This window comes from Dermochelys coriacea, chromosome 22 (assembly GCF_009764565.3).
Source record: "Dermochelys coriacea isolate rDerCor1 chromosome 22, rDerCor1.pri.v4, whole genome shotgun sequence".
In the NCBI taxonomy this organism is placed as follows: Eukaryota; Metazoa; Chordata; order Testudines; family Dermochelyidae; genus Dermochelys; species Dermochelys coriacea.
Window position 1 is genome coordinate 11,340,957 of NC_050089.1, and position 12,060 is coordinate 11,353,016.

Below are 12,060 nucleotides of genomic sequence, written 5' to 3' on the forward strand. Positions count from 1 at the left end.
ATCCCACTTTTTTATAGGCTTCTCTATGGTGCTCCTCACTGCAGTACCTGAGGACTTCACAAACATTAATGTGCATACTTCCTGCAACATCAGTGACAGTCCTGAGCCTACCTCTGTCTGTTCAGAGTGTCGTAGGCTCCACAAAAATTCCAGCATTGCCATAAAAATGGCTACGATTAAGCCACATATGAGAACCACAAAGATTCCACCAATATTCTCCATTCCCAGACCTGAAATAAAGCAAAGGAAAAAAATAAACTGGAGAGGAAGAGACAACAAATGTTGTGTTCGGAACCACATAGAAATCTTGACTCTTCTAATTATCTTTGAGCTCATCCACTCAGGAAACAAAAACAGTACAATGGGCCCTTTGCTGTCCAGTCAAAATTAACTAGCACAGCTTGAACTGTAAATACCAAATTACTTACAATGATCTGCTTGCGATTGAAGAATTCTTCCTAGGAAGTATGATTTAGCAAATAATTTCAAACAACAAATACCTCTGAGAGAAGTGTAAAGCTGTTTGCAGATAAACAAAGCAGGAAAAGGAAGAAAGATCAATCAGATAAATTATGTCCTACAAATTATTTACTCAGCGGTTGTCGCTATGAAGTCAGTAAATGGACATGAGAAAGCATCATTGACAAAGCAAAGAGAAGGAAGAGATGGAAATCAGAACATTAGGAGAGGGCAGGACCAAGAGCAATTCCTTCATTCACATGCAATAATGCTGATAGAAAATGATTACTATTTACATCTGGAGGACGCAACTGAGATCAGGGCTGCGGTTTGTTAGGTGACAGTAAGAGACAGTCCCTGCCCCAAACAGCTTAGAATCTAAATAGACAAGACAGGCAAAAGGAGAAACAGAAGCACAAGGAGAAGTGACTTAGTCAAGGTCACACATTAGGTCACTGGTGGAACCAGAACCCCCTCCGTCCCTCTCCAATGGCCTAGTCACTAAGACTACGCCCCAGATAAAGTTCAGGGAGCTGGGCCCGTAGCTCAGCATGTAGAATCCCAGAAATGACTTCTTTCAGCACTACTTGTTGTTCTAGGGTCGCAGGTGGACTGGACAGTTGATTGAATTGATGACAATGAAGCATAAGCTTTCGTGAGCTACAGCTCACTTCATCGGATGCATTTGGTGGAAAAGACTTATGCTCTAATAAATTTGTTAGTCTCTAAGGTGCCACAAGTACTCCTTTTCTTTTTGCGAATACAGACTAACACGGTTGCTACTCTGAAACAGGGCATAAAATGTATCCCATAGTCACAGCCCAGGCCCAGCTCAAACCCCACCTCCCATCCCCCCAAACTCACAACCCAGACCCTATCTCGGCCTCCCATAAACACTGCCCAATATCAGCTCAGACTCCCCTCATCCCCATGCCCGGCTCAGAGGCTTCTGCCCCACCCTCACCCACAGGCCTGGCTCAGCCTTCCTTCAAAGAATGGGTTAGAATATAGCTGGGTTTTCATTTAAAACAATAATCCTCCCAAGCACTTTTCATTACCTGCATGCAACTCTTACGAGCTGATTATTACCATCCCAGTTCCACAAATGGGGAAACTGAGGCACAGAACAGGGAAGTGACTTGCCTGATGCCATGCAGTGAGTCAGTGGCAAAGCCAGAAACAGAACCCAGGAGTCCTGGCTCCCAGTCCCCCTGCTCCGCCTACATCAGAACTGACCCCTTTTTCTAATTTTGCCCTTCAGGGTCTGTCTGGAGTTTGCTCTCTCTAGAGCTTGCTGAGTGCCCCTCCCCTCCCTGGAAGGTAATGCCTTTAATAATTTATCAGTTGATTTTCATCCCTTTGAAGCTCGGTTATGCATTTGGGATGTCAAGATAAAGCAATTAGCGCTCTCGCAAGTCACTGGGCAGCTGTTTCTGTCCAACAAGGCACTCAGAGACTCTCCTGTAATCCAATACTCCCAGTGAGAGGGGCCTGGAACTTGTGCCGAATGGCTAGAAATAGGGATTATTGTGTGATTTTAAGAGAGACCTATAGAGAATTTGAGCTACTTGTGCTGAGGCCTGTTTTGCTCACAATTGAAGGCCACTTGCAATAGAACAGAACAGGCCAAACCAGGAGCAGCGTACCTAGACATCCCCTCTGCTCCCCACACTTCCTTCCCCTAAAACTTTGGGGGTTTAACAGGTGTGAATGGAAACCCTACCGCCAAATATCCCTATGCTTTGGGTGGGCGTGGAATCCAAGGCAGGGTGCACATTTTCCAAATGGCTTCAAGAGACACTATCTGTAGCATTTCTCTGATGCCCATTACTGTAGGATGAGAGCATCTCATACTCTTTAATGTATTGAACCCCATAACCCGCTGTGAGGTAGGAAGTGCTGTTATCCTTGTTGCAGAGAAGGGGAACTGAGAGACAGACAGACAAAGGGACTTGTCCAAGATCACAGAGGAAATCTGTAGTGGAGCAGGGACTTGAACCCATGTCTCCCATGTCCCAAGTTAGTGCTCACTGGATCATCCTTCCCCTGGGAAAGTTAAGGGGCTGACCTCAAAACCCAGACCCAAGGAATTTAGAATCTAATTCCAGATGTTGGGGCTCAGATCACATCTGTAACTCCCAGCAACTAGCATTCTTCCCTGTGATCTAAAGTACACAGCAATGTTTCCTGATAGCAAAGCAGCATACAGAAGAAGTTTCCATGCCAGACAAAGCCCATGTGTTGTCCATACAATCTGGTTATAAACTGGAAAAAACCCCTCACATCAGATGTGCCATGAAAACGAAATGGCAATCAGAAGCTTGCTTGGCTCTTCGTCTCCGGGCTTGTAAGGATCAAAAGGCTGTTCTCTCAGCCAGGGAACCTTTTAGCCTGGCAGAAAAAAAAAACTTGCTTGCTTAAATTAGAGCAACTGCCAAAAATGTAGCGATTGCTTTAAGCTGGCAACTGTTTCTAACGCTGGGACATCAGCCTAAGGCCATGGCTTTTGTGGCAATTTGCGTCGCTTTACCCTGGGGGACTTGCTCTTCCATTTTAAAGCCTTATTAATAAAGTCCCCATTCCCCTTTTCCTGTCCTAAAGGAGCTTTAGATTAACCCATTAACCCAAGGTTCTGTGATGATATTCCATTTTCTCTTAAAGGAGTCCAGGATTTCGATACAATCCTTTCAGCCATCTATTTCCCCATGTAATGCTGAGAACATTCATTAGAAGCTAATTTACCCTCCATATGCCTTCAAGATTTGTCATTTGGTTGTTGCGACTATCTTTGCCCCAGGCAAAAACACACAGCATGAGGCTCAGCAGAGCTGTTTGGTTTTCTCCTTGCATTGTTATGGAAGAAATCTCAGGTCAGAATAATTGCAAAACCAAACGAAACCAAACCTCCGGCTGGTATCGTTCATGGATGATGCTTGAGCTCATTCTGCTAGCATCTATGATAATGTGACTGCTGTACATCCTTAATAATAGACTGTGTACCAGGCAGGAGGCACCTACATCTCAGAGTCAGGGTTTACCTTTGGCTCTGTGGTCTTCCTCTTTGGGGCACTTGCCCCCTTCCCACCACTTTCGCTTCAAGATTTCCAGGCGGTTGTTCTCTTGCAGCTGGAGAATGGCCAGGTCGAATTCATCTCGGAATATGGAGCCTGCAACACCCATGGGGAGGGGAGTTAAGATATAGTTCAGGCAGCTCCCCTCTCCACACCATATATGCTGCCCTGTCAATGTGCCTGAACTGGAGAGAACCCCCCTTCCAAGCAGATAGAGGGGAGTTCAGTCCTGATGGCCCATTCAGTCCTCACCATTGAAATGGCCAACAAATCAGTGCCAGCTGTGGGCGATGATTTGGTCCCTGTGGACCACATGGGGATCAAAAGTGTCTCCCACAGGCCGCCACACAGCCAGCATAAGGGAAAAACTTTTGGTCGCTGCCATGTGGGACAGGATTCAAATGGGCAACTGCACAACTCATTCCCATTCCCCTGAATTATCCAGTTCAATTCCCTTTCATTGTGCCTGTAACTGTAGCTCTGTTCTGGTCATCAATCTCGTATGGAGTGGAGGACAAGAATAGAAACCGCTCTCTGTCTATAGCAGCAATTAATCTCACCACCAGGCAAACCCAAACGCTCACTGGAAGCCAGGTTCAAGCCCCCAGCCACAAGCTCCCTCTGTATTCTTCGCTATCAGAGATCTAGAAGACAGACCCTCAGACAGATTATGCTGTACAACAGGGTAAATTCAGAGTAACTCAGTTAAATTCCACCAGTGTAAAAAGTAGCAGCATGTGCTTTATCCACTGCAATTCTACTGTTTCACAGGACACAGCCAGCTAGTTTAAGCCTGTAATTTAGATTTAGTAAATGAAAGGTTTTTTTTTAACAAAACCTAATAGAAATGTTAAAATACACAGTTATTCTAGGATTTAAACCTTCCTCTACAATAGTACCAATCAAAAAACAATCGCAATATGTATGAGAACCAGAAAAGAAGCTATTAATGATACTATTTCAGTGTTGCTAATCCCAGGTATTCAAAAGTCACGAAGCAGGCATCTCCTCTCCCCAAATCATGAGACTGGCCTAAGAATCAAGAGATATTTATAGATAAATTTGGGGTCTTTTTTATTTGACAGCTGGAGTTGGAACCTTTAAGTTTCATATTTCAGGCTTTTCTCTTTAACCACGAGGGCTAATGACATTTTCATTTTCCAAAACATGAAAGCTGAGATTATCTGCTAATAACCTGAATCCAGAAGCTGAGGCTCCAAGAAAAACACCAGACTTGTGATAAAATCCCTGGAGTTCTCAGCACTGTTATTTTACACCTGTGCACTGGAGCTAGAAGCAGGAAGTGAAACTAACAAATCTAGTCTTACTTTTTGTGCTGAGCGAAGGGCAAAACAGCAAACAACGAGCACAAATGCAGCAAAAATAATGGCATATTTTAAAAATCTTTCATTTTATATAATCTAAAGGGATGCAGATGAACAATTAAAGTATATTTGATTTTTCCTCTGGATGGTGTCTCTTTGAAATAAAAGTGACACACGGCACATCTGTGAAAAGTGACATTGCTTCTAGAGCTGTTTCAGCCTTTCAAATGCTCCGATCCTCTGCAGAGAGCTGAGAATAGCTATAATTTTTCTTCACCGCCTACCGACTGGCATGCCAATCCCGTAGCCCTTGGTGTCCAGAAGGCCCCCGACCTGCGTGAGGTTGCAATTGCGCTGACGGTAATACTCGTTCATGGTGGACTCCAGCAGGAAAGCGTAGTTGGAATTCAGCACCCTCGCGATCCCTTCCTCCGTGCTCTTCACAAACACACTTGGCTGCTTGGAGTACATGTAATTCCACATCCGCTGGTACGTTTGGTAACGGGAATTCTGCAAGAAAGAGGAAGAAAGAAGAGCTGTTGCAGAGGACCCCATCTGATAGGTTAGGTCCCAAATTAAAAAGCATATTGAAATAGAAGGCTGAGATTTTTTCAAGGAGCTTAAGGGGGCCAGATGCCCAATTCCCTTAGGCTTTCAGTTTAAAAACATTTTTAAAAATGATAAAACATGAAAATATGTTTTCACAGTGACATTTGAAAAACAGTCCAGTGGGAAATATTTTTGTTTGGCTGGTTTGCTTTTAAATCAACCAACATTCCCATGCAGCAATTGCAACCCAAATGTTGCAGCACTGAGTTAGTGCATGAGCATGAAAAAGCGTAATGGCCCAAAAACTCTAGGCCACAAAGTTTGGACCCAAACTTTCTTGGAGTCTGAAGATGTTTGGATCTGGGGTTTTGGTGCAGCCCATTGACTTCAATGGGCTTTGGATCAGGTCCCATATTGGGACCAGTAACAACATCCAATCTGAATTTCCCTCAAAGCTTACAGCTGTTGGAATCTAGGGTTTTGTGTTTGAAACAAAAGGGAAACTGACTAAGCTAATCTCTACTTCCCGAGCTGAGTGAAGGGCAAACATTAGACCAGCAGCATAGATAATGAAATTAAATTACAGTTCAAATGTACTCAGATTTAGTATTTCTAAGTTTTTATGTTTAATTATTATTATTTAATATAAGGGGGGGTTCTGTTGCCCTGCATCTTGTGCAATCGCTTATGCCAATGCAAAGTGATTGCAAAATGGGAGTAAAAATGCCACATTCTGATTTACTTTTCACTCAGTTTACACAGTATAAATGACGATGCAAAGTGCAATGGAGACTTAAGCCCACGATTTGTAACTTGCAGTGTCCCTGAAGAGAGCAGAACTAAGTAAATGCATTAGCCACAGTCTTTTATCCACTCATGCTCTGTTCCATTCGTGTTAGACATAGCATTCTGCTTAAGCGTCCCTTTGTCAAACCTCTTGGGTCTGCAAAATTGGGCTGGAAAGATCAGACTCACTCATAAGATTTTCAGGGCTTCCTGCTTCAATTCAAACCGAAAATAAAGCGAGAAAAGTGCTTGCCCCTTGGTAATTCAGCATTTAATAAATAAATAAATAATCCTTGTACATCTTTTTGTGTGTTCAAAGCACTATGCACAAGATTAACTCATTCATTCCCACTCTGGACAGAACAGGGAAATGCAGAGATATATGGAAGTCTATGATGGGCTAAATGGTGTGAAAACCTTTGCATGTGAGCAGACTCTAACACAGGCACGAACCCTGAATTGCACCAGCACACACAGGTCTGCTTGAGCAAATCAGAGTTGGCCAACACCTATGTGCTTATACAAACTGAGTCTTGTATATGCAGAAGTTAGGGCCGCCTAACAATGCATACACACTTATGAAAAATTGGCTCAGAATACTTAGTTGTCAGGGATGGTAGTATCAAATGGGTACAGCATATGGCTATGAACAACTTTACTACCCACTCTCTGGTGTTCCGTGCACAAACTGATCTTCTTAGTACGAGAAGCAAGGCATTTGCCTGGCTGTCCTGCAAAGATATCCCATGAATCTAGCCATCTAGCTTCCAAGGTGCGTTTCCATTGCTGTGCTAGAAAATGCCTGCTTCAAATTCCACCTCTTAGCCTTCCCTCACTTATCTCAGCTCTGGCACAATCTGGTCCCACCGCTTGTCTCTGAGCAACTTGGCCCAGCTCCTCAAAAATAGGATCTGGGCCTTTGTGCCCAACCCTGAGGACAACTCCCCTTAGATTTAGTCTGTCGCTCACCGAGAGGTTAGGCTGAGGATACAATCTGAATTAAGGAGTTGAGAATTTGGCCTATTGAAAATACAACCAAGAAAAAACAGAAATTTCTTTGTAAATAACCCTCACAAGCTCAGATTCCCCTCTTCCCATCCTAATCTCAGTCTATTCATATTTCTTGCTATATCATCAGTCTAATGGGCAAGGAACCTTGATTTCGTACACATCTATAAGGCACTGTGCACACAAATGGGACCATATAAATAATCTCATTATGGTATCAGTGACTATGAAATGGGCCCAAACTGCTATGGATGCCACTTGGTCTGGGCTCTCCTAAAATTTCCCCCCCCAAACCGGAGACTAAAATGGGACACACCGAAGACAGGACAAGGTGTGTTACCTGGGAAACATCTGATTCTAACAGAGGGATACTCCACTTCCTGATAGCAAGAGAATGGGGTTCACCTGGAAAAAGGTCATGCTGGAGCCTCCGTGAATGGTGCCGTACTCAATAGCTGTCTGGTCAGCCAGGTCATCCACTGATTCTATGGGCACATCCATCCGCTGCACAGTCAGAAAGGCTGCCAGGTTGGCTGTGTAGGAGGAGATGATGATCAAGGTGAATGCCCACCTGGGGAAGGGAGGATGAAGAAAAGGTGAACTGAGATTCCCTCTAGCATTCAATCTGATCTCATTCTTCTTAACAGAATTCCTGTTAACTGCAGGATTGTCCCAATCTGGAGCTCCTTTGAGAGGAGTGTGGAGTAATAACCTACTATCCGAGCCTCATCTGCTGTTGGCCAACACGTGAAAACCCTTGTAAAAATGGTATCATGGTGTTTTACCCTAAAGCTCCAAAACAGCTTTCAGCAGTGATACTACAGTGCCATGGACCGTGACTGTAGGCTGTTTACAGTTCTGATGGGCATGTTTCCTTACCAGACTCCACTGACGCACCGTGTGGACAGAGCTCGAGGGGCAATAGTAGATCCTTGCTGCATGAAACCCCCGACTGGAAACCACAGGCTGTTGCCGAGAGAGTACTGGTTCACTAGGAGATTGCACCTCCCTTGCGAGCAGGGGTGGGGGCTGTACCATTCGTATGGTGTTAGTCTACAGTGACAAGAAACAACCGGGCCAAATATGTTCATGTTACAGGAAATACCATATACAAAAGGGGGGAAAGAAAAGTGATGAGGCTCTAACTCGTCCCCTGAACAGGAGGCAGAATTTCTAAGTAGGAAACTTCGCTGGCAACAAGCATCAAGGGGATCATTACAGAGTTCAAACACAAAGTTGGAGCCTGGTGTTTAGAAAGTGCCATGTGCTCTGATTAGCTCACGGGGGTGGAGCTGAAATCCACAAGGAACACACTGTAGAAAGGATAGCGATTGCTAGATCAACCTGGCTGTGGAGTGTCATTGAAATGACCGTAGCTCATATCTCCAGAGTAGCACTTACTTTGCTTCCCATGTGGAATTGGTGCTAAGGAGGGACAGAACTCACTGGCATCACAGGTGAGGAGTTATCTGAGCACCTTGCCTGTGAATCAGCAAAGTGGCTCTCATTCCCCATCCTCAACTTCTACATCTCTTTCCTTCTCCTTCTCACCCCCCAGGCCCACGTCTCTTTTTCATCCCCTTTTTCCTGGTAGGAGGAGAAATCCTCTTGTGACTGGCTTGCTCCCACAGCCAGCATCCTTAGAAATGGGGCCCAGGCACACACGAGTTGTCAGGCTGGAGGGTGTCTTGTTCCTGCAGAGAAACTCTTTTCTGAGTGAGCGTTCTTCCTTTTCCTAACTGAGGCATGCACATGGCCCAAGGAATGGACAGACAGGTTTGCTGCAAGAGGGAACTGGTGCAAACTTTGTCAGTGTAATAAGGTGGCTGGATTCTCTGGCTGACTCAGCCGTTAAGCAGGGGTTTGGGACTCTATACAGATCTGCAGATTAATGATTGTTAGGGGTGGTATGCTTCCCTACACTCCACCCAGAATTGGGAGCAGCCCTCTGGGAGAGGGACCTAGGAGCTGAGGGAGATGGGGAGGAACCATAGGAGCAGCCAAACCGGGGGAGAAGGCTGGAGTTGAAGTGCATGTGGTGTTGTTATTAATAAAACCAGACCCCAGGCGGTTGATTTTTTGATGCTATGATTGCTGCTTGTGTTGGGAACTGGGTGGGAACTCCACCGGCTCTCACTGACATTAGCCAAACTACGGTACGTATTATTGCTTCTGTATCTCATTGTGCCTTGTGACTCCAGAGAGGTGGCGTTTCCTCTCTTTGTATGTTTGACAGCGAAATGCTGTCCTGAGAGAAGCTTTTCTGCCAATCACAAGGGCCAAAAGGCCCTGCAGGGAGCTACAAACTCCTGAGCAAGGTGGGAGAGTATTTTCTAAGAACCTGCCTCCCCTAAGATCAGAAATCACGTAAGCACCATTCTAGAGAATCATGTTTAAAACATGTACAGAAGGCTACCCTGGCTCCAAATGTCAGTGCACGTAGTGCCTGACTGCATTGTTAAGCGGTTTACAGAGCAGTGTTATTGAAGCTGTAACATGATTTTGAAAACCATTAAAGCCCTGTCAATCTTACAACTCCAGCCAGGCCAGGGGACGCAGTGACTACACAGTTCCATTTTGTAATGAGGGTTGGGTATTAGCCATGCCCTGAACAGTGCCCTTGGGCATGTCTTTAGCACACTGCCAGGACATAGAGAACATTTGAGGAGCCCATCTAGGCTCCCAAAAGAACCATGCACTAGGTCAGGGGAAAACAGCATTGTAGCACGGTCCCCGCCTCCACAACTGGAGAAATACTGCAGAGGAGCCTTCAGTAATATGATTACCCCTGACCACAGATAACCTGAGTTGACACCTGTCCAGCAAGACCCGTACTTAAACTGTGAGTCTCCAGAAAGATGCTAATGCTGTTTCCAATCTCTGTCCAGTCAGGGCCTTGACAGGGTAGGAGAAACCAGCATAGATCCTGGGAACACTTGTGAGTTTGTTTTCCGAGGACGATCTCTACATCCTGCCATCTGTCCGGATCTGCTGGCCTTCACGGTTCCCATTGAAAGCGCTCAGCTGGGCTTCTCCGTGCTGAGTTTAGCATGCAAACAGAGCAAGGCTCTGCCTGTTTGTGCTGCGTGAGACCTAATCTCAGCCCTCCCCCTTCCAGGCTTTAACGCTGCCTCTGGCACTGGCTGATGCCAATGCAGCCAAACACATGCGAATCTGACTGATCTGCTACTGCCCCAGTCTTACTGCAACGATGCCAATACCTCTCAGTGGGAGTCACGGGGCTGCCATTTGCATCAGTGGCATGTGTTTGGGCATGTGTCTGAACAGCAAAGACAGACAGATGTGGGTGGTGGATGATATGACACCCAATCCCTGTTACTGTTGCTCCCAAACTTTTGCCCGAAGCAGAGACCCCCCGGCACAACCTAACCCCTCCCCACACCACATCCCCCCATGGAGTTCTCAAATTCTGACACTAGGTGGCACCATGAGGATGGGAAAGGAACTGCAATAAAAGTAACAGTACCGAGCAACCAGGAAGAGGACACAGCTGACAGCCAGGTAGGCAAGTAACATGAAGAGCCAGACACCAGGAGAAAAGGGGTCCAGGAAAGAGAAGTAGCCAGGTTTGCGCCCCTAAGATGGAGACAAAAAGAGTCCAGCAGGTTTTTTTTTTTTAAATCAAAAAGTCCATTCTGCAACATAACACAATGAAATACATAGACCCGGCAGTGAAATCACAGGAGCAATGCAGGATTAATGCAGGCAAACAAGAGAAGAGATCAGTAAATGATCTGGAGGAGACGCAGGTGGAACAGAAAGCAAAAGGAACAAGGCATTAAGCTCTGCAGCAGCTCACCAGCCAACATACATTTCCCAGATTGGCCCTCTTCTTTACCCCTTCACTTTGATATATAATAGGAATATAGGCACATGGAAATCATCAGACCAGATCAGACCAGGGCTCCACTTAGGCCAGCATCCTGTCTCAGACAGTGGCCAGAACCTGCTGCTTCAGAGGAAGGTGAAATGTAATGGTATAACCTAACCTTAGAGACAGTTCCTTCCTGACTCACATTTGTTAGAGGTTGGCATACACCTTGAAGCATGAAGGTTTACATCTATGGGCTAAAATCACTGCTGGCATAACTCCATTGACCTCACTGGAGATACACCAGTGAGGTAGTTGCCCCAATATCTTTATCTTACATTTCTATAGTGAACCTGAAGGATCTCAAAAGTATGATTCCCTGATTCTGCAATCATTACTTATGCAAACAATCTTTACCTAGCAGCCAGGTAGTGGTAAATGGGAGCATTTGTAGGTGAGTAAAAGAGCACCAGATCCCATTAGAGTGAGAAGTGGAGAAAATGTTTGCATAAAGTTTCACATGAAAAAGAAATATTTGCAATGTTGTTTCTGCAGCCCTTGAAATGTTCCTTTTCTGCAAAGTTCAGTAAAATGGTTACTTTATCTCAGGAAATGTGTCTGAATTTCATGTAAAAAGAAAAGGAGTACTTGTGGCACCTTAGAGACTAACAAATGTATTTGAGCATAAGCTTTCGTGAGCTACAGCTCACTTCATCGGATGCATTGTGTAGCTCACAAAAGCTCATGCTCTCTAAGGTGCCACAAGTACTCCTTTTCTTTTTGCGAATACAAACTAACACGGCTGCTACTCTGAAACCTGAATTTCATGTGTTTTCTCTGCAAAGCCACCTTTGTTTGAAAACAGACACTCCTCTGGTGGAAAAAACAGGCTGTTTTTCTGTCAAAATACCTTAATTTTTTAGCAGAAAAAATGGTGAAATTTTGTGAAGTTTTCTAATTGGGGTGAATCTCAAATGTTGAGCATGTCCCGTTTTGCTGAGAATTTTTCTCACTCCTCTCCAAACTACAC

At 45.0% G+C, this 12,060-nt stretch overlaps 1 protein-coding gene and 1 long non-coding RNA gene across 7 annotated transcripts in view; one reads left to right on the forward strand and one right to left on the reverse strand.

Moving 5' to 3' along the window:
- LOC119846597 overlaps positions 1 to 12,060 on the forward strand; it is a 38,104-nt gene that overhangs the window by 21,075 nt on the left and 4,969 nt on the right. The gene's annotated exons all lie outside the window — the stretch shown is intronic.
- Positions 1 to 12,060, reverse strand: part of GRIK4 (glutamate ionotropic receptor kainate type subunit 4) — a 294,856-nt gene that overhangs the window by 4,109 nt on the left and 278,687 nt on the right. For 3 of the 5 annotated variants that reach the window (XM_038380428.2, XM_043501059.1, XM_038380426.2), the window contains 6 exons: positions 10,686 to 10,795; positions 8,078 to 8,251; positions 7,604 to 7,769; positions 5,140 to 5,365; positions 3,498 to 3,626; positions 112 to 230 (listed from right to left, as the gene is read on the reverse strand). In XM_038380428.2, the coding sequence (XP_038236356.1) occupies positions 112 to 230; positions 3,498 to 3,626; positions 5,140 to 5,365; positions 7,604 to 7,769; positions 8,078 to 8,251; positions 10,686 to 10,795 (924 nt within the window). Of the gene's footprint in view, positions 1 to 111; positions 231 to 3,497; positions 3,627 to 5,139; positions 5,366 to 7,603; positions 7,770 to 8,077; positions 8,252 to 10,685; positions 10,796 to 12,060 lie in introns of those variants that run through there. The other 2 variants (XM_043501058.1, XR_006276691.1) reach the window with 2 other exon arrangements.